At 46.8% G+C, this 23,112-nt stretch overlaps 1 protein-coding gene across 1 annotated transcript in view; it reads right to left on the reverse strand.

The window, feature by feature from the left end:
• The window catches only part of ANO7 (anoctamin 7), a 65,991-nt gene that overhangs the window by 17,495 nt on the left and 25,384 nt on the right, over positions 1-23,112 (reverse strand). Inside the window, exons 8-14 of the mRNA XM_038748792.1 lie at positions 16,789-16,954; positions 10,074-10,164; positions 7,249-7,345; positions 3,963-4,106; positions 3,190-3,327; positions 2,416-2,514; positions 1,958-2,060 (exon numbers count right to left, since the gene is read on the reverse strand). Of these exons, the coding sequence (XP_038604720.1) occupies positions 1,958-2,060; positions 2,416-2,514; positions 3,190-3,327; positions 3,963-4,106; positions 7,249-7,345; positions 10,074-10,164; positions 16,789-16,954 (838 nt within the window). The remainder of the gene's footprint in view (positions 1-1,957; positions 2,061-2,415; positions 2,515-3,189; positions 3,328-3,962; positions 4,107-7,248; positions 7,346-10,073; positions 10,165-16,788; positions 16,955-23,112) is intronic.

Here is a 23,112-nt window from a genome sequence, read left to right on the forward strand (position 1 = left end):
TAGGATTCTGTGGTCCTGCAACTGCCGAGAAAGCTGAGTCTTTTTTCCAAGGTTATCCACAACCCCAATCTCTCCCTGACCTCTTCCTGTCTATTCACACAGTGGTGTGATGGGGAAGAGGAACACCATCCTCTTGCCCACGTCCTGCTTCTAATCTGGAACATCCTCCCTCCTCATATCTGGCAAACAATTACTCTCTCCCACTTCAAAGTCTTATTGAAGGCACTTCTCCTCCAAGAGGCCTTTCCTTTCCTCTTCTTCCTCTCCTGTCTGTGTTGACCTGACCTGCTCCCTTTATTCATCCCCCACTCTCAGCCCCACAGCACTTACGTACATACCTGTAATTTATTTATTTATATTAATGTCTGTCTCCTTCTCTAGCCTTTAAGCTTGCTGTTGGCAGGGAATGTGTCTGTCTGTCATATTGTACTCTCCCAGGGGCTTAGTACAATGTTCTGCGTACCGCAGGCACTCAATAAATGTAACAATGAATGAATGAAAGATCAAAATCCAATGCCTTGTGCTGGCTCTTCCCTGGCGTCAGATGGGGACCTCGGCCTGAGCTTGGCCGGGATCAGGATGGAGCCCTGGAATTCAGGGCCCTGCGGCTTGGAGTGCTGCTATTTTGCTCTCTCAAGTCCGGTTGGAAACGGCAGTTGTTTGTTCAATTATTCATTCATTCAATCGTATTTATTGAGCGTTTAGTGTGTGCAGAGCACTGGACTAAGCACTTGGGAAGTACAAGTCGGCAGCATATAGAGACGGTCCCTACCCAACAACGGGCTCACAGTCTAGAACGGGGAGACAGACAACAAAACAAAACATGGAGACAGGTGTCAAAATCGTCAGAACAAATAGAATTAAAGCTATATGCACATCATTAACAAAATAAATAGAATAGCAAATATGTTACAAGTAAAATAGAGTAATAAATCTGTACAAATATATATAAAAGTGCTGTGGGGAGGGGAAGGAGGTAGGGCTGGGGGGATGGGGAGGAGGAGAGGAAAAAGGGGGCTCAGTCTGGAAAGGCCTCCTGGAGGAGGTGAGCTCCCCGTAGGGCTTTGAAGGGAGGAAGACAGCTAGCTTGGCAAGGCCCTGCTGAGAGCTCAAGGCCCTGCTGAGAGCTCACCTCCTCCAGGAGGCCTTCCCAGACTGAGCCCCTTCCTTCCTTTCCCCCTCGCCCCCCTCTCCATCCCCCCATCTTACCTCCTTCCCTTCCCCACAGCACCTGTATATATGTTTGTTCATATTTATTACTCTATTTATTTATTTATTTATTTTACTTGTACATATCTATTCTATTTATTTTATTTTGTTAGTATGTTTGGTTTTGTTCTCTGTCTCCCCCCTTTTAGACTGTGAGCCCACTGTTGGGTAGGGACTGTCTCTATATGTTGCCAATTTGTACTTCCCAAGTGCTTAGTACAGTGCTCTGCACATAGTAAGCGCTCAATAAATACGATTGATGATGATGATGTGTGGAGGGAGGGCATTCCAGGCCAGGAACTCCGAGTTAGATCACCCTTTTTGGCAATTTGATTTTTATGGCTTTAGTGACCCTAAATGCCAAGTCTAAAACAAGGCTCGACTCACACCCCATCCGACATCTACATCTGATTGCCAATCAACACTGCACTTTCAATCCATTATCCTTGCCCTCCCATCTTCCCTAGTTTCCCAGTTTCCATCAAAATCATGTTCTTCCTCTTTCGACACTGCATTCATTTCATTTGCCCTGGTCTTACAGTTTAACAATCTGGCTAGGGGACTTCCCACCACTGTCAGTACTTAAGCGATCCCATAATGGCTCAGGCCAATGTTCCTTTCAGCTCAAAATTTTGTCTCCATCAATCCTAATTAGAAGATATTAATGATGGCATTTGCTATGCGCTTACTATGTGCAGAGCACTGTTCGGTGGATTTAATGGTGTGATGTGCGGATTCTGCCACTTACCCCATCTGGTCAAAATCCGTGCCAGAGTGATGTACAGTTTGGAAAGGATGAGGATGAAGATGAGATTAACCACGGAGCTCGTGAAGCTGGCAATACGAGATGCCTAAATGAGGCGGTAGGGAAAGAAAGGAAAAACCGACCATTAAAGAGGCGCTAGCACATGACATCCAAATTAATCCATCAATCGATGGTACTGATTGAGCATTTACTAGGTACAGAGCACCGTACTAAGCGGTTGGAAAGATAGAATATGAGAGTGGGTAGACACGACCCCTGTAGCTTGCAGTCTACAGTAAATTACAGATAGGGGAAATTATAGAGTCTAAGGATATGCATGTACATAACTGCTGAAGGGCTGGTGTGCTTAAGGGAAACAGAGTCAAACGTCTAAGAGAACAGAGGGGTCGGCAGACAGCGGTAACTACAAGACAGAGTGGAATTGGCTTTATCAAGCTTACCAATGCTACTAGCAGAAAGTTATGGGATTTGGACACCAAGATCCCAATGATTGCCCGGTACAGGATGATGGCTATTAGGAACATCACCACAACTGCAATCTGAAAAGACAACCAAGCCACTATTCATTTAGCTTGTCAACAGCATTTATTACAGAGTACCTACTGCGTGCAGGGCCTTGAACTAAGAGCTCTGGAGAATTAACCAACCGGGAGGGGGAACCGGGTCAAGAGCAAGAATAAGGCAAGCTAAAACCCAAATACAGCCAGGTCTGTGCTCTTTCCACTAGGCCATGCTGCTTCCCATTAAGCCCCTTGGTGCCTCTGTGGAAAAGAGAAAAATATTGTCAGTAGCAACCAGAGATTTTATTTATTTCATTTATTTTTGATGGTATCTGTTATGTGTTTACTATGTGACAGGCACTGTTCTAAGCACTGGGGTAGATGCAAGCTACTACTAATAATGATGGTATTTGGGTTGGACACAGTCCACGTCCCACATGGGGCTCACGGTCTTAACCCCCATTTTACAGATGAGGGAATGGAAGCACAGAGAAGTTAAGCGACTTGTTCGAGGTCACACAGGAGACAAGTGGTGAATCCGGGATTAGAAACCATGTCCTTCTGACGCCCGGGCCCATGCCTTGTCCACTAGGCCAAGCTGCTTTTATAATAATAATAATAATAATAATGATATTTGTTAAGCGCTTACTATATGCCAACAGACGGATTGTGTGGTCCTCCCAAAGAGAGGCTAAGAGAACACACCCGCCTTACCATCATAATGATGACCATCGATCCCGTGACGATGCGGCTGAAGCGATTCCGTTTGGGGAAGTAGGGTTCTTCTACTCCCGTGACTGGGTTCTGAACTGTCATTGGGGCCTTGGCGGCAAACTGGGGCCGGGGTCTCTCCTGGAAAAGAATAATAATAATAATAATAATAATAATAATGGCATTTATTAAGCTCTTACTATGTGCAAAGCACTGTTCTAAGCGCTGAAGAGGTTACAAGGTGATCAGGTTGTCCCCCGGGGGGGGCTCACAGTCTTCATCCCCATTTTCCAGGTGAGGGAACTGAGGCACAGAGAATAATAATAATAATAATAGTACTGGCATAGAGAAGCAGCGTGAATCAGTGGAAAGAGCCTGGGCTTTGGAGTCAGAGGTCATGGGTTCGTATCCCGGCTCTGCCACATGTCTGCTGTGCGACCTTGGGCAAGTCACTTAGCTTCTCTAAGCCTCAGTTCCCTCATCTGTAAAATGGGGATGAAGACTGTGAGCCCCACGTGGGACAACTTGATCACCTTGTATCCCCCCCCCAGCGCTTAGAACAGTGCTTTGCACATAGTAAGCACTTAACAAATGCCAAAGTGAAGTGACTTGCCCAAAGTCACACAGCTGACAATTGGCGGAGCAGGGATTTGAACCCATGACCTCTGACTCCAAAGCCCGGGCTCTTTCCACTGAGCCACGAAGAATCCGGGCTTTGTCTCCCAGCGAGCTCAGGGCGCTCGGCCACCGGTGGAGGGTTTGGGCCGGGACCTCACCTGGATGTCCTCGTAATCGGAGCAGTCCCAGCGGTGGGCCAGCGTCGCGTTCGTTCGTTTCCAATATTCCAGGAAGGTCACGGCCCAGAGAGACATGAAGATGCTGAAGAAGACCGTCCCACCGTGGTCAAAGAGGCGGCCTGCCTGCGGAGGGGAGCCCGGGGGATAGTGGAAGAAGGAGGAGGAGGAGGAAGAGGAGACATCAATGGGGATAAGAGAAGCAGCGTAACTTAATGGAAAGAGCCCAGGTATCATCATCAATCGTATTTATTGAGCGCTTACTATGTGCAGAGCACTGTACTAAGCGCTTGGGAAGTACAAATTGGCAACATATAGAGACAGTCCCTACCCAACAGTGGGCTCACAGTCTAACAGAGGTCGTGGGTTCTAACCCGGCTCCGCTGCTTGTCAGCTCTGTGACTTTGGGCAAGTCGCTTCACTTCTCTGGGCCTCAGTTCCCTCATCTGCAATACGGGGACTAAGACTGAGCCCCGCCTGGGACAACCCGATAACCTTGTATCTCCCCCAGTGCTTAGAACAGTGCTTGGCACATAGTAAGCGCTTAAAAAATGCCATCATTACTAGAGGAAGAGTGTGAAAGAAGGGTGTGGATGTCTTTGTTGTCTCAGGCCTATGGTCTAGAGAAGCAGCGTGGCTCAGTGGAAAGAGCACGAGCTTTGGAGTCAGAGGTCATGGGTTCGAATCCCGACCACCACATGTCTGTTGTGTGACCTTGGGCAAGTCACTTAACTTCTCTGAGCCTCAGTTACCTCATCTGTAAAATGAGGATTGACTGTGAGCCCCAGGTGGGGCAACCTGATCACGTTGTATTCCCCCCCAGAGCTTAGAACAGTGCTTTGCACAAAGTAAGCGCTTAATAAATGCCACTATTATTATTATTATTATTAGATTCATTCGTGCATTCAATCGTATTTATTGAGCGCTTACTGTGTGCACAGCACTGTACTAAGTGCTTGGGAAGTACAGGTTGGCAACATATACAGACAGTCCCTACCCAACAGTGGGCTCACAGTCTAGAAGGGGGAGACAGAGAAAAAAACATATTAACAAAATAAAATAAATAGAATATGTACAAGTAAAATAAATAGAGTAATAAATAGGGTTCGGCGGGGCCATCCTATAGATCTGATGAATGAATTTGATGCTGAAATAAGTTGTCCGGGTTTGGAGGGAGATTGTCTAGGGCCTCAGATCTTTCTGCTTCCTTCCCTGGGATTCATAAACTTACAAGGGACACCAAATAGTTAAAGAAGCTCAGCAGAGCCACCAAGATCATTAGAGAGCTGGAAAATGAAAACTTTGAGGAAAAATTGAGTCTGGAAAAAGGAGTTGGCTTAATAAGGTCCTCAACTACTGATGAGTCCTGCAGATGGAGGATTTGATGTAGAAGGAGGCTCTGAAGGGATTTTCCTAGCGCGCTGTAGGTACTTCAAAGCACCATAGGGAGTAAAGCCATTATGGCTTAGTGGAAAGAGCATGGGCTTTGGAGTCTGAGGTCATGGGTTCAAATCCCGGCTCCACCAATTGTCAGCTGTGTAACTTTGGGCAAGTCACTTAACTTCTCCAGACCTCAGTTCCCTCATCTGTAAAATAGGGGTTAAGACTGTGAGCCCCACGTGGGACAACCTGATCACCTTGCAATCTCCCCACCGCTTAGAACAGTGCTTTGCACATAGTAGGTGCTTAATAAATGCCATTATTATTATTATTATTATTATTATTATTATTATGGAGGATAATGGGGACAGATAATGGAAGCTTAGAAGCAGGTGATGGCTTTTATGGGCAAAATAATAATAAAAATTGTGATATTTGTCAGACACTTCACTAGGGGCTACGGTCTGCATTAGATACAAGATAATCAGGTCTTAGTTCCTGTGCCAAATGGAGCTCACACTCTAAAGGGGAGGGAGACGAGGTATTTAATCCCCATTTTACAGATGAGAAAACTGAGGCACAGAGCCTGACGTGACATACCCCGGCCTATGCTTTTTCCCCTAGGCCAGGCTCCTTCTGCTCTGCTCTTGCTCAACAAGAAGTGGAGTTCAGCTGAAGTTTTTTTGAGTTTTTTTAATAGTACTTTTAAAGCACTTACTAAGTGTCAAGCACTGTTCTAAGCACTGTTAATCAGGCCGGATACAGTTCCACAGTCTAAGTAATGATGACGATGATGATGATGATGATGGCATTTATTAAGCGCTTACTATGTGCAAAGCACTGTTCTAAGCGCTGGAAGATGATCAGGTTGTCCCACAGGGGGCTCACAGTTTTCATCCCCCTTTTCCAGATGAGGGAACTGAGGCCCAGAGAAGTGAAGTGACTTGCCCAAAGTCACCCAGCTGACAGTTGGCGGAGCCGGGATTTGAACCCATGACCCTTGACTCCAAAGCCGGGGCTCTTTCCAGTGGGCCATGCTGGAAGAGGGAGATGGATGTGTGAGGGTGGATGGGAGGGAGGGGGAGAGCGAGGGGGGGGGGGATGTCTTGGATATGAGTGATATACTAAACTCACCAACCATTTATTTTTGTGCTTTTCTTTTTCATTTAACAGACTGCCCTCCTCCCTTCTCCCCTCCCACTTCCTTTCTTACTCTCTCCTCTTTCCCTTCCTTCCCTTTGCTGTCTCCTTTTTTTAATGGTATCTGTTAAACATTTACCACGTACGTGGCAGCGACTGTCCTAAGCACGGCGGGGAGGCTGGTAGATATAAGATAATAAGGTTGGACACAGTCTCTGTCTCGCATGGGGCTCACGTGGCTTAGTGGAAAGAGCACACAGAGATTGTGGGCTCTACTTCTGGCTCTTCCACTTGTCTGCTGTGTGACCTTGGGCAAGTCACTTGATGATGATGACGGCATTTATTAAGCACTTACTATGTGCAAAGCACTGTTCTAAGCACTGGGGTGGTTACAAGGTGATCAGGTTGCCCCACAGGAGGCTCGCAATCTTAATCCCCATTTTACAGATGAACCTTACACTTCACTTCTCTGTGCCTCAGTTGGCTGATCTGCAAAATGGGGATGAAGACTGTGGGCCCCACGTGGAACAACCTGATTACCTGGTGTCTACCCCAGCGCTTAGAACAGTGCTCGCCACATAGTAAGCGCTTAGCAGATACCATTATTATCATCGCCTAAATAGGAGGGAATAGGATTTAATCCCCTTTTCACAGATGAGGTGACCAAGGCAGAAAGTGGTCCCCCCTGCCAGCCCTGCCCGTCTGGTGAATCTTCAGCAATTTCATTCCGCCCCGCCACTGTCTCTACCTTAAAAACAGTGCAGATGCTGGACAGGTTCCAGTAGGGACAATCACTGCAAAGCGGGCACATCCTGTACTGGTCCTCGCTGTTACAGATTTCTTTCCTGGGAAGAGAAGAAGAGATAAGTTAATAAGGCAAGAGAGGGAAGTAGTCATCGAGACAGCAGTGCCTGAGCTCGGGACTTAATTCCGGACCGCGATTGGGATTCACCCCACCCTTTGGTATAAAGCTCCCCCTCAGCCTCACAATGCTTATTTGCATATCTATTAATTATCGATGTCACTGTGGGCAGGGACCGTGCCTACCGATTGTTGTATTGTACTCTCCTGAGTGTTTAGTACAATGCTCTGGGCAGTAAATACTGAATACCATGGATTGATTGGACTTTCAGCCTGTTGCAATCAATCAATCTTTCATTCAATCATATTTATTGAGCACCTACTGTGTGCAGAGCACTGTACTAATATTTATTGAGCTCTTCCTGTGTGCAGAGAACTGTATTAAGTGCTTGGGAGAGTAGACTATAACAATATAACCATGGTGGCAGCACATTCCCTGCCCATGGTGAGCTTAGAGTCTCCCAACAATTTCCTCCCTGTTTAGAGCATTTCACCCCTCATGTTCATTCATTCAATCCTATTTATTGGGCACTTACCGTGTGCGGGGCACTGTGCTAAGCACTTGGGAGAGTACAACGAGCTTACACTCTAGACGTTCCATGTCTCTTTCCCAAATTCAGACAAGGTTTTACCATTAGCCTTAGACACGACAGGAAAGGGGCGCGAGCGGTCTCCGTTGATGTCTGTGTCTACACCCCTGCTCTTCTAAGGGCCTCAGACACATAATAATAATAATAATGGCATTTATTAAGCGCTTACTATGTGCAGAGCACTGTTCTAAGCGCTGGGGGGATACAAGGTGATCAAGTTGTCCCACGTGGGGCTCACAGTCTTAATCCCCATTTTACAGATGAGGTAACTGAGGCGCAAAGAAGTTAAGTGACTTGCCCAATGAGGTCCCAGGAGAGGCTAGAAGCGGAAAGAAAACCCAGAACTCCTACTGCAGCGCTAATTCACATACCGTAGCCACTGTGCTAAGCGGCTCAGGGCTGGAAGCCCTGGAATTCCAAGATTTGGGAACATTTTCACCCATTACAGAGGCGAGCGAGGGGATGCATAGCTTGGCTGGAAGAGTCATCATCAGAACTCATGGCCTTGGACTGCCTCCCAGTCAATCAATCGATCGTATTTATTGAGCGCTTACTATGTGAAGAACACTGTACTAACCTCTTGGGAGAGTACAATATAACAGAGTTGGCAGACACTTTTCCTGCCCACAGTGAGCTTACAGTCTAGAGGACCAGCTTACCAAGCCACATGCTCTTCTTGAGCATCAAATTGTATGAACACATTTCGGATCTTTATTTTTTTTTCCCTAATTGCTTCTTTTTCTCCCCTGCCCCTCCGTATATTGAAGGAGAGGGAGTAAAGGCATGGATGGAATGGGTCCCCATGAATTCACTGGGATTGTCTCTTTGTGTTTATTCAGGGTGGCTGCAGAGAAGGAGGAGAAAGACTGGCTCTATCTCCTAATTAAATCGGTATTTATTAAATGTCTACTCTCTGCTAATCCCTGGGATAGGTAGAAGATAATCAGCACTCAGGCCCAGTCCTAGTCCCACTCAGGACTGTTGTATGTTTGTACATATTTATTACTCTATTTATTTATTTTACTTGTACATATCTATTGTATTTATTTTATTTAGTTAATATGTTTGGTTTTGTTCTCTGTCTCCCCCTTCTAGACTGTGAGCCCACTGTTGGGTAGGGACTGTCTCTATATGTTGCCAACTTGTACTTCCCAAGCACTTAGTACAGTGTTCTGCACACAGTAAGCACTCAATAAATACGATTCATTGATTGATTGACTGACACTCCACGAGTGCTGCTTCTCGGCCCATGGATGTGATATCAGGTTTTCAGCCCTTAGGCAGGTCACGGCCAGGGAGAGTGGGCAGCAAAGTGCCCTCTGACATCATTTTCAGGGGCAAGGCTCCTTGAAAGTGCAAATACGCAAGTCAAGTGTGCTTAGCTCTTTCTTCTCACCCAAGCTGCATTCCCAAATCCTAGGGAGATTTGGGGGGCCACAGGAGCCTAGGATTTTGGATCCTGGAAATCCAGAGAAACCCTATGATGGAAGGACAGGATTTAGCCTGGCCAAGAGCACTCGGGGACTTGGGAACCACTGGACCCTGGGGTGTAGGTTGGGTGTTCTTTCAGGCAAAGGAGCTGCCTCGGGACAGCTAATCCCCAGATAAGCTGTTTCTATGGGACTGATGCCAAAAAACAGGCTGGGAAAGGCAGGCAGACTCTGTGGAGGTGACCCACAGTGAGCCTCTGTGGATAGGATGCTTGCCGGACCAAACCACCATCTGAGTTGGCTCTTCAGAAGAATTAGAAAGGCACCCTCAGGTGTAGACGTCAGGGTCGAGGGATTGCTGAGCAGGGGGAAGAAAACTAGGGCTGATCGTGGCACTAGCCACACTGAGGAGAAGACCTGATCTTGGCAACCCAACCCCACCCGTTCAACGCTTTTCGCCAGGAGAGCTTCATTTCATGTAAGCCCTCTGCACTGTAAGCTCACTGTGGTCAGGGAATGTGTCCGTTTATTGTACTCTCCTCAGTGCTAAGTATAGTGCTCTGCACATACTAAGCGCTCAATAATGCGATTGAACGAATCAATGCATTGACTTGCTGCGAGGTTGGGAACCCCACCAGAGGACAGGCTGAAGAGGGCGGGGGGTCAAGTCTTGAAGCAGGAGGTCTACATACGTCGGAGTATCGAGGAATATCATGACACAGCCCACCAGGAAGACCAGAGTCCCCACAACTGCTGCCGGCAGGAGCCATCCTGTGTAAAACCCTGCAGAGAGATCGAGATGGAGAAAGACAGTGAGGCCCTTCAAACGGGACATCTTCCAGCCAAGGAGTGAGTGAGTGATTGTGTACATGTGTGTTTGCGTGCGCTTCGTCCTCAGAAATAACACTTCGGCAGGGGTGAGCCAGGCCCCGTTTCCTCTGAGACTGAGGAGGGAGTGATGCCTACTGACCCAACCAGCCCTGATTTCTGCAGGGATTGGGGTCAGAAGGAGCCCTCCAACCAGACATCAACCCTCATGCTACACTGGCAGAGATCTTCCTCAGCATTCACGCATTCATTCATTCATTCATTCCATCGTATTTATTGAGTGCTTACTGTGTGCAGAGCACTGGACTAAGCGCTTGGGAAGGACAAGTCGGCAACATCTAGAGACGGTCCCTACCCAACGACGGGCTCACGGACTAGAAGGGGGAGAGGAGACAGACAACAAAACCAAACATGTAGACAGGTGTCAAAAATCGTCAGAGCAAATAGAATTATAGCTCTATGCACATCATTATCAAAATAAATAGAATAGTAAATATGTACAAGTGAAATAAATAGAGTAATGAATCTGTACAAATAGATATAAGTGCTGTGGGGAGGGGAAGGAGGTAGGGCGGAGGGGATGGGGAGGAGGAGAGGAAAAAAGGGGCTGAGTGTGGGAAGGCCTCCTGGAGGAGGTGAGCTCTCAATAGGGCTTTGAAGGGAGGAACAGAGCTATTTGGTGGTTGTGTGGAGGGAGGGAGGGCACTCCAGGCCAGGGGAAGGATGTGGGCGTAGTTGCTGTTTCAAACCTTAGCAGCTGATCAGTCTTAGTAGGGGTGAAGATTGAAACCATTCCCTAAAATTAAATTTATGGATTACGTGTGGATTATATGCATTCGGTTTTTCCTTGGCTCTGACAAATCCCCGATGAGTCAGAGGCTGTTAAAAGGAGACATAAAACAACAAGTAGGTAGTGGCTCCTCCCCTATCCTGGGGCTTTTCCCAGTCCTGAAAGTTTTTTTTTTTGTATTTTATGATATTTGTTAAGTGCTTACTAGGTACTAAGTGCTGTGAGGAATACAGGCTAATCAGGTTGGACACAGTGCATGTCCCACAGGGGGCTCACAGTCTTCATTTCTATTTTACCGATGAGTAATAATAATAATGATCGTATTTGTTAAGCGCTTACTATGTGCCAAGCACTCTTCCAAGCGCTAGAGCACTTAACTGAGGCACAGAGAACAATACTACTACTACTAATAAAAAAAAATAATGATGACATTTATTAAGCGCTTACTATGTGCAAAGCACTGTTCTAAGCACTGGGGAGGTTACAAGGTGATCAGGTTTCCCCACAGGGGGCTCACAGTCTTCATCCCCATTTTACAGATGAGGTAACTGAGGCCCAGAGAAGTGAAGTGACTTGCCCAAAGTCACACAGCTGACAGTTGGCAGAGTCAGGATTTGAACCCATGACCTCAGACTCCAAAGCCCACCTTTCCACTGAGCCATGCTGCATCTCTTCTTTTTTCTTCTCTCCTCTCCTCTCCTCTCCTCTCCTCTCCTCTCCTCTCCTCTCCTCCCCTCCCCTCCCTTCCCCTCCTCTCCCCTCACCTCCCCTCCCCCCTCTCCCCTCCCCCCTCTCCCCTCCCCCCCTCTCCCCTCCCCCCTCCCCTCCCCTCCCCTTCCCTTCCCTTCCCTTCCCTTTTCTCAGGGAAGTGAAGTGACTTGCCCAAGGTCACACAGGGATCGTCTCTATATGGTGCTGACTCTTACTTCCCAAGGGTCTAGTCCAGTGCTCTGCACACAGTAAGCGCTCAATAAATACGATTGAATGAATACGGTAGATAACGAACCCAGATCCTTCTGATCCTCCTTGGGTCATGGGTTCAAATCGCTGCTCCGCCACTTGTCAGCTGTGTGACTTTGGGCAAGTCACTTCACTTCTCTGGGCCTCAGCTACCTCATCTGTAAAATGGGGATGAAGACTGGGAGCCCCCCATGGGACAACCTGATCACCTTGTAAACTCCCCGGTGCTTAGAACAGTGCTTTGCACAGAGTAGGCGCTTAATAAATGTTGTTATTATTTCCTCCTAGTCACGGGGCCAGGGATTTCCTGAATTGAATGAATACGGCAGATAAGGAGCCCAGATCCTTCTGATCCTCCAGGTCCCTGCTCTAGCCACTATGGCACCCTGCCTCTCACTGCCTATTCCCAGAAGGTCAGCCAGGGCAGGAGGAAAAGCCACCCGCACCCCAACATCTTCCCTGGGTGCTTAGGCCTCTGGGATCCTGCGGTTGATAGCTCCCTGAAGATTTTCTCATTTGTAGAAATAATAATAATGGCATTTATTAAGCGCTTACTATGTACAAAGCACTGTTCGAAGCCCTGGGGAGGTTACAAGGTGATCAGGTTGTCCCACGGGGGGCTCACAGTCTTCATCCCTATTTTACAGATGAGGTAACAGAGGTTCAGAGAAGTGACTTGTCCAAAGTCACACAGCTGACAAGCGGCGGAGCTGGGATTCGAACCCATGACCTCTGACTCCAAAGCCCGGGCTCTTTCCCACTGAACCACGCTGTTTCTCCCGTAGAAAGAAAACGAAGGGGTAATACTTGGGAACTCCTGTAACCAGAGGCGACCGGAAGTCCTCAATAGGGCTGGAAGAACTAAGGGGACGAGAATAAGGAGGAAAGATGTTCTGAGAGAAGGCCTAGAAACAGCCGCCAGTCTCAGAGGAACAGAGCGGCAGGAAGAAACAGGAATAAGTTGTACTGATGGAGACAAACCTAGATGAAGCAGCTCATAGACTGTGAGCCCGCTGTTGGGTAGGGACTGTCTCTATGTGTTGCCGAATTGTACTTCCCAAGCGCTTAGTACAGTGCTCTGCACACAGTAAGCGCTCAATAAATATGATTGATTGATTGATTGATAGCTCAAAAAGTAAGCTTCCCGATTTTCAGAAAGGATTTAAAGAGGTCGCCACAGAGAGAGGGAGGCCGGCCACCCCACACTCCAGGACAAATCCTCCCTCGGCACCTACTTGGCTGCAAGGGAAAACTAATACTAATAATACTAATGATAACGACGATAAAGGCCTTATTTGTTAAGAGCTTATTATGTTAAGCTGTAAGCGTGGCTCAATGGAAAGAGCCCGGGCTTGGGAGTCACAGGTCGTGGGTTCTAATCCCGACTCCACCACATGTCTGCTGTGTGACCTCGGGGAAGTCACTTAACTTCTCTGAGCCTCAGTTCCCTCATCTGTAAAATGGGGATGAAGACTGTGAGCCCCACGTGGGACAACCTGATCACCTTGTATCCCTTCCAGCGCTTAGAACAGTGCCTTGCACGTAGTAAGCACTTAACACATGCCATCATCATTATTATTAATAGTGGGTTAGGTATAAGATAATCAGGTTGAAAGCGGTCTCACATGGGACTCCCAGTCTAAGTAGGCTGGAGAACAGGTATGGAGTCCCTATTTAATAGATGAGGAAACTGAAGCACAGAGAAGCTTAGTGACCTGCCCAAGGTGACACAGCAGGCAAGTGGGTGGGCGTGGGGAGGGGACTGCTTCTCCTCCCGGGGCCTCCTCCGCGTCCCAGCTCCGTAAAGGAATCACCTGACCTGAGGACTCGCTGTGAAAACTTGAAATGCTCTTTCACTGAACAACTTTGCTGAGGGGAACTTGAAGGGCAGGTTTCTAGGCAGGGCCATTTTCCAAGGGTTCTGAGAGTGCAGACTCATAGTTAGGGAGTGGTCTGGCCCCGTGAATAAGAAGAAATAATAATAATAATGGGATTTATTAAGTGCTTACTATGTGCAAAGCACTGTTATAAGCACCGGAGAGCTTACAAGGTGATCAGGTTGTCCCACGGGGGGCTCCCAGTCTTCATCCCCATTTTCCAGATGAGGGAACTGAGGCCCAGAGTCCTCTGTGGGAACTGTGCCCAAAGTCACACAGCTGACTAGTGGCAGAGCTGGGATTTGAACCCATGCCCTCTGACTCCAAAGCCCAGGCTCTTTCCACTGAGCCATGCTGCTTCCCAAGGCCCAAGACTCCAAAGCCCGGGCTCTTAGAGTATTATTACTGGTGAAGTCCAAGATGGATTAATCAATCAATCAATCAATCGTATTTATTGAGCGCTTACTGTGTGCAGAGCACCGGACTAAGCGCTAGACTGTGAGCCCACTGTTGGGTAGGGACCGTCTCTCTATGTTGCCAACTTGTACTTCCCAAGAGCTTAGTACAGTGCTCTGCACACAGTAAGTGCTCAATAAATACGATTGATTGATTGACAAGTTGGCAACATATAGAGACGGTCCCTACCCAACAGTGGGCTCACAGTCTAGAATTAGGGGTGTGTTGGGGGAATTGGCTGGGCTCCAGGCTTTCGGGAGATCCAGGCTCCTCTCACACCAAGGAGTTTTTAATAATTAGCAGAACTGATACCCAGTGGTCCTTGGCCCTCCCTCCCTGACCAAGAGGGTCAACATCTCCAGCAGGCTCCTGCTGGGACCTAGGACAGGTTCCCTCAGTTTTACGGGGTAGTTACCCATTGTACCAGCCTCGTGTTATTTGTAATAATAATAATAATAATAATAATAATGGCATTTATTAAGCGCTTACTATGTGCAAAGCACTGTTCTAAGCACTGGAGAGGTTACAAGGAGATCAGGGTGTCCCACAGGGGGCTCACAGTCTTAATCCCCATTTTACAGATGAGGGAACTGAGGCACAGAGAAGTGAAGTGACTTGCCCAAAGTCACACAGCTGGCAATTGGCAGAGCCGGGATTCGAACCCATGACCCCTGACTCCAAAGCCCGTGCTCTTTCCACTGAGCCACGCTCCTTCTCTTATATAATTATGGTTCTTGTTAAGCAGTTACTATGTGCCAAGTGCTGTTTTAAATGCCGTGGAAGATATTCGTTATTCAGGTTGTCCTTGTCAGTCCTTGTCCCACATGGGGCTCACAGTCTTAATCCCCATTTTACAGATAAGGTAACTGAGGCACAGAGAAGCTAGGCGACTTGTCCGAGGTCACTCCGCAGACAATGGACATGTAGAGAAGCAGTGTGGCTCAGTGGAAAGAGCCCGGGCTTTGGAGTCAGAGGTCGTGGGTTCAAATCCCTGCTCCGCCACTTGTCAGCTGTGTGACTTTGGGCAACTCACTTCACTTCTCTGGGCCTCAGTTCCCTCAACTGTAAAATGGGGATTAAGACTGTGAGCCCCCCGTGGGACAACCTGATCACCTTGTAAACTCCCCAGCACTTAGAACAGTGTTTTGCACATAGTAAGCGCTTAATAAATGCCATTATTATTATTATTATGTGGCAGAGCCAGGATTAGAACCCAGGTCCTCTGACTCCCGGGGCTGGGCTCTATCCACTAAGCCACGTTGCTTCTCTACCCTCCCAAGCACTTAGTACAGTGCTCTGTACACAGTAAGTGTTCAGTAAATAGCACTGATTGGTGAGCCACCACAAGCAGCAGGCTGACTCAGACTCTCAGAGGAACGCGCAGGTACTGAAGAGGCTGTTGCTAACATTCATTCATTCATTCAATCGTAGTTATTGAGCGCTTACTGTGTGCAGAGCACTGTACTAAGCGCTTGGGAAGTACAAGTCGGCAACAGTGTCAGCAGAGCTGGGGTAGGTGGTTTGGTGGCCCCAGGAGGGAGGACCTACGGCTCCTGTACACCGTACTCTTAAAGCCACCCCCTGATAATAATAATAATAATGATGGCATTTATTAAGCGCTTACTATGTGCAAAGCACTGTTCTAGGTGCCGGGAAGGCTACAGAGTGATCAGCTTGTCCCACGGGGGTCTCACGGTCTTAATCCCCATTTTACAGATGAGGTAACTGAGGCCCAGAGAAGTGAAGTGACTAGCCCAAAGTCACACAGCTGACAAGTGGCTTAGCCGGGATTTGAACCTATGACCTCTGACTCCAAAGCCCAGGCTCTTCATCATCATCATCATCATCATCAGTCGTATTTATTGAGCACTTACTGTGTGCAGAGCACTGTACTAAGCGCTTGGGAAGTACAAGTTGGCAACATATAGAGACAGTCCCTACCCAACAGTGGGCTCACAGTCTAAAAGGGGCACTTTCCACTGAGCCACTCTGCTTCTCTATCTATTCAATCAGTGCTACTTATTGAGCGTGTACTGTGTGCAGAGCTCTGTACTGAATACTTGGGAAAATACAACACAACAGAGTTGGTTAGACACAATCCCTACCCTCGAGGACCTTCCAATCTACAGTTTATTCGGTTCCAGTCTGGACCGATTTGGGGGTCACCCTCTGTTCAAAAACCTCCAGACCGTAGGGTTGGTTCTAGAGGTGACCCTGGATTTTATCTCAGAAACTGTGGGCTTAAATCCCCAAATCGGGCACAGGCGTCTGAAATACCCCTGGAACTATGCAGACCTCTGGGTGGGTGTATCTTGTGCCAGAAAATCAGCTCCAACAGGCCAAAGGGATGACCTATCCAATTGTTTTTTATCTGAGAGTTCAGTAGTTCTGCAATAAGGGTGATTGTATTTGCCGATAAACCGTGACGGGGGTGGTCAGGTGGGCATGGACTGGCATCAGGAACAGAGAAAGCGGTAAGAGGAGCGTGTGACTCACCAAGCCAGGCAAAGTAGAGGGCTATCTTCTCTCCGAAGTACCTTCGCACGTGATCCAGAGGCTGGTACTTGTTCCAGTTTTTCCACTTGGCCCAATATTGGTATAGGACCTGGCGCTGATTCATCTTGGTGGGGAGGGAGTCCTTGTTTGGACCCCTGAAAGGACCCTGGTGGGAAACAGGGGAAGAGGCTTTGAAATTTTACTGAAATTAAGTGATAACTGAACTAAACGGCCCAGCCTTTTGTGGATTATTAGGACTCCGAGCTAGTGGTGGGAAGGGAAACGACTTAATGACTCATTAAGATTTCGGAACCAATTTTTGAACCAAAAGTCCTTTTTCTAAAGAAATACACTGCAGCCAGAAAATGATCTATTTGTGAGCCCAGGGAAACCAGCTGTAGAGTTAATCACAGAGAGATGCTCTCTGTTAAAAGTGAGATCCATTAGGTGGGTTGAATTCAACTTAAGGGCTTGGATCTCCCTACCTTATGTAGCACTTATGGACACTTATCTCTGGCTTTATGTATGGAGCAAATCTGGGTTAATGATGTGTTAATGACTGTTTAGATACTTCTGAGCAAAGATCAGCAGAACGGCAGCTAAGAAAGTTTTAGTTAGGACCCAGGCAATGAAATCAGAAATGCAGTTTCTCCTTTTCCTGGACTGATTTTGGAGCAGCTATAGGAAGACTTGATGATGATGTTTCCAGCCCAAATTGGATTGAGTTCTTGTAGTAGAAATCGGTCAGTAGTAATTATTATAAGCTCAACATTATGCGATGTCTGGTGTGCACGTCGAACATCATTGCTTTGGAAAAATTGCGCCCTAGCTTTCTAATCAATCAATCAGTGGTATTAATTGAGCACTTACTATGTGCAAAGCACTATAGTAAGCTCTTGGGAGAGTACAACAGAGTTAGCAGATACGTTCCCTGCTCACAACTGAGCCGTATGGAAAAAATAAGCTTAACGTTAGCAGCAAAGCCAGCTGGGGAGACGCCTAGACTAGCAGTCAGCAGTCTTAAGCTCTCTTCCAGGTCAGGGGTTCAAATCCCGGCTCCGCCGCTTGTCAGCTGTGTGGCTTTGGGCAAGTCACTTCACTTCTCTGTGCCTCAGTTCCCTCATCTGTCAAATGGGGGTGAAGACTGTGAGCCCCCCGTGGGACAACCTGATCACCTTGTAACCTCCCCAGCACTTAGAAAAGTGCTTTGCACATAGTAAGTGCTTAATAAATGATATTATTATTATTATTATTATCCTAAATCCAAGGCACCTTAACACCTTTCCCCTGATCTGGAGGATTACCATCCTCTGTACCGGTTTGCACCAATGCTGCCATTCCTCCTTGGCCACATCAGAGCAGAAATTGAATCGACAATTGGACAACCTGATCACCTTGTAACCTCCCCAGTGCTTAGAATAGTGCTTTGCACATAGTAAGCGCTTAATAAATGCTATCATTATTATTATTAGACTGTGAGCCCACTGTTGGGTAGGGACTGTCTCTATATGTTGCCAATTTGTACTTCCCAAGCACTTAGTACAGTGCTCTGCACATAGTAAGCGCTCAATAAATACGATTGATGATGATGATGATTAGTCGAGAGGGAGAGCCAGATATTAGTATAAAAAATGATAATATATAATTTAAAGGTATGTACATTAGTGCTGTGGGGTGGGGGGGAATATTGAGTGCCCAAAGGTCACGGCATAGATGGATAACACAGAAGGGAGAGGGAAAAGGAGAAAAGAGGGCTTACTGGGGGAAGGCCTCTTGGAGGCACTTTGAAGGTGAGGAGAGTTCATCACCTAGGTGAACTAGGGGGAGGATTTGGGAAAGGGATCAGTGGTGAGATAGCCAGCAGCACAACATCCTTCTCCATAATGAATCCAACTCCTTGGGTCCTCTGATGCAGCAAGAGAATATTGTTCCAGTGGACAGCAAATCTCTCTGGAAGCCCTCCCTTTGCTGATGCCATTATTGTCTGTTTTACCCTCCTTACTTTCAATGAGATAATCATCTACAAGCACATCTAATGATAGAGTTTGTGTGTTGTGGTTTGCCTGAACAATGCGATTGTTCCTCTGGCCTCTAACCATTGCATTTGACAGCGTTCAGGGCACAACAGAAAGCCCTTTTTGTTTTTCTCTTTATACGACTTTGTGAGGTGATTTGGGCAAATTTTTTGGCAGCGAAGTCAGTACTCAGGCCCTCTAGCTGTGGCGCCCGCTTTATTTTAGTCTGGTTGGTGTTTAAAATACAGAGGCATAATCAAATGCTCTACTACCCTTGGCCCTAGATCTACATCTTCTCAGTCGGCGTAGGCCTGCCGGAACATGGATTCCTCTGTACTTCACCGCTGAGCATATCCACACCAATGTTAGGTAGAATTCTGTGGATGTTCTTTATTACTTACCTGGCATTAATTTGCCATGGACGAGTGGTAATTTGCAGGGTTCAGAGGTCCCTCTGTCTTTTTGTGAATTTTTGCATCCTTTCTAAAGTTCTGCTTCAGAAAGTGGCTCTTCGAGGGAAGAGATGATAGGACTTGCCTCCTAAACTGAATTCCCTGAATGAAAAGTAACTTGGAGATCACAAATATTACTGTTGCCACCATGATCTTCTCCTCTGGCTTTTCCTGTGTTAAATAAGCCTTGCTCTCTCAAGGCTCTCTTGTGGACTTAATTAAATGTGAGTGGCTTTTTGTTATTGATTCTTTCATTTGGCTCAAAACCCACTTGGCTTTAATGGTTACTCACAGGACACCCTCTTCCTAAATGGAGACTTTCATCTGGGAAGAGGAATCCCAATTCACTGTGGGAATAAGCATTTCCTTTTGTTTGCTTTGAACCTATCACTGCTCCCTCAGGCCCTGGTGTTGCGGGATTTGGGGAATGACAGTTTTGTCTTTCTCCTTTTTTTTATTTTGCTGTTGTTATTTTTTATGGTATTTGTTAAGTGCTTACTATGTGCCAGGCACTGTACTGTAGTAGAGAAGCAGCTTGGCTCAGTGGAAAGAGCCCGGGCTTTGGAGTTAGCGGTCATGGGTTCCAATTCCGGCTCCGCCAATTGTCAACTGTGTGACTCTGGGCAAGTCACTTCATCATCATCATCATCATCAATCATATTTATTGAGCGCTTACTGTGTGCAGAGCACTGTACTAAGCGCTTGGGAAGTACAAGTTGGCAACATATAGAGACAGTCCCTACCCAACAGTGGGCTCACAGTCTAATAGGGGGAGACAGAGAACAAAACCAAACATACTAACAAAATAAAATAAATAGAATAGATATGTACAAGTAAAATAAATAAATAAATAAACAGAGTAACAAATATGCACTTCACTTCTCTGTGCCTCAGTTATCTCATCTGTAAAATAGGGATTGACTGTGAGCCCCCCATGGGACAACCTGATCACTTCGTATCCCCCCCCCAGTGCTTAGAACAGTGCTTTGCACATAATAAGCACTTAACAAATGCCATCATCATCATCATTATTATTATTATTAAGCACTGGAGTTAGATACAAGCTAATCAGGTTGGACATAGTCCTTGTCCCAATTGGGGCTCACAGTCTTTAATCCGCATTTTACTGTTGAGGTAACTAAGGCCCAGAGAAGCGAAGCGACTTGCCCAAGGTCACACAGCAGACAAGTGGCAGAGCCGGGACTAGAACCTCTAGGTCCTTCTGGCTCCCAAGCCCGTGCTCTATCCTCTGCTGCTTCTCCAATTCTTCCCGATTTGGCAGACTTTGACCGTGTAACTGCTCAGTTTTCACTTGTCCAGACTAGAGTCCTAATCTTTTCAGTCTAATTGCATGAAGAAGCGGCTCCATCCACCTGAATGCCGGGGCCTGAAAAGTGACCTCTCCTACCAGGTCACTGACCTTCTGTGCCTGGAGATGGACCAGAAAGTGGAAAATCCTGGGTTCGTACTCTCTCTCTCTAGCCAAACCCTTGAAAAGACTCAGAGAATTGATTCATGGCACGGGAGCCCAAGAAACTACCCAGGGACCTCAAAACCATGAATGAACTCCATGAATGAAGTCCCGGCGAGGAAGGTCACTATACAGTCAAATAATGATTGTAATGCCGATGATAATAATAATAATGATAACACCAATACGTACTTAATAATAATAATGGCATCTGTTAAGCACTTACTATGTGCCAAACACTGTTCTAAGCGCTGGGGGGGTTACAAGGTGATCAGGTTGTCCCACGCGGGGCTCACAGTCTTAATCCCCATTTTGCAGATGAGGTAACTGAGGCTCAGAGAAGTGAAGTGACTTGCCCAAGGTCACACAGCAGACCTGTGGCAGAGCTGGGGTTAGAACCCATGACCTCTGACTCCCAAGCCCGGGCTCTTTCCACTGAGCCACGCTGCTTCATTACTTTACACATAATTGCTTCATTACTTAAGTACTTACTAAGTTAAGCTACTACTTAGTCACTTACTAACTTAGTTACTTATTAAGCTAAGAAGTACTTCCCAAGTTAAGTACTTACTAAATGCCAAGCATCACACTAATTCCTGGGGTAGCTACAAGATAATCAGGTTGGACACTACTATCCATGTCCCACATGGGACTCACGATCTTAATCCCTCTTTTACAGGTGAGGAAACTGAGGCACAGAGAAATTAAATGATTTGCCCAAAGTCACCCAACAGGCAGAGCTGCGGTTAGTACGGCAGTCTTCTGACTCCCAATCTTCTGGTCTTTCCACTAAGCCACGCTGCTTCTCCTTCTGCAAAAGCAGTAGTTGATTCAAATTCCCAATAAAGGCCTGGTTTCCACTTTGGCGCTCCAACTAGTACGTCAGGCGAGGATCAGTAAAACGAAGGAGAGGTTTTATACGGGTGAGTGGGCTCCAACCATAGAAAGCTGCCAGATTGGGAAAGTAAGAGTTAACAGTGATCCCAGGAATCAGCTTTACTGAGCTCCTTTATATCAGGATAATAAGTATGTCCGAATAGGACGAACAATACTTTGAACTTATATGGCACCTTTCATCTAAGGATATTAAAGCACTTTATAAACATCAATTAATCTTCACAACATCCCAAGTTCTCTGCCTCCCTGACATTCCCACCAAGCTGAAGTGTAAACCTGGGAGAGGAAAAGCGTGTTATACCGATCTCCATGATTACCACGTAGCTCACTTGAAGTCCTCTTGTCGCTGCTCAGTTCCACACTCGATCTACTGAGAGCTCACCTCCTCCAGGAGGCCTTCCCAGACTGAGCCCCCTCCTTCCTCTCCCCCTCGTCCCCTTTTCCATCCCCACCGTCTTACCGCCTTCCCTTCCCCACAGCACCTGTATATATGTATATATGTTTGTACATATTTATTACTCTATTTTACTTGTACATGTCTATTCTATTTATTTTATTTTGTTAATATATTTGGTTTTGTTCTCTGTCTCCCCCTTCTAGGCTGTGAGCCCACTGTTGGGTAGAGACTGTCTCTATATGTTGCCAACTTGTACTTCCCAAGCGCTTAGTACAGTGCTCTGCACACAGTAAGCACTCAATAAATATGATTGATTGATTGATTGATTGATCGATCTACTGGCTTAAAGGACTAGGAATTGAACCCTCCTCCCTTCCTCATAGAATGTGAACCCCATGTGGAACAGAGGCCATTTCTGGTATGATTAAAGAAGCAGCGTGGCTCAGTGGAAAGAGCCCGGGCTTGGGAGTCAGAGGTCATGGGTTCAAATCCCAGCTCCGCCAATTGTCAGCTGGGTGACTTTGGGCAAGTCACTTCACTTCTCTGGGCCTCAGTTACCTCATCTGGAAAATGGGGATTAAGACTGTGAGCCCCACGAGGGACAACCCGATCGCCTTGTAACCTCCCCAGCGCTTAGACAGTGCTTTGCATATAGTAAGTGCTTAACAAATGCCATTATTATTATTATTATAATTATCTTATATCTACCCTGGTGTTTAATACACAGTAAGCACTTCATAAATACCATAATTAAGATCTCACAACATAATTTGAAGCCAGTCCTGCCTTTGCAGAGCAGCATGGCCCAGTGGGAAAAACATGGGCTTGGGAGACAGAGGCCCTGGGTTCTAGTCCCAGCTCCTCCACTTATTTGCTGTGTGACCTTGGGCAAGTCACCTAACTTCTGCGAAACGGGGATTCAATATCTGTTCTCCCTCCTACTTAGACTGTGAGCCCCATGTGGGATCTGCTTATCTTATAACTACCTCCTAACTTCTTGTCTTGTAACTAACTTATCCTGTACCTAACTCCTAAGACTGTGAGCCCCATGTGGGATCTGCTTATCTTGTAACTACTCCAGTGCTTAGTAAA

The sequence above is a fragment of the Tachyglossus aculeatus genome, chromosome 7 (genome assembly GCF_015852505.1).
Source record: "Tachyglossus aculeatus isolate mTacAcu1 chromosome 7, mTacAcu1.pri, whole genome shotgun sequence".
Taxonomy (NCBI): Eukaryota; Metazoa; Chordata; class Mammalia; order Monotremata; family Tachyglossidae; genus Tachyglossus; species Tachyglossus aculeatus.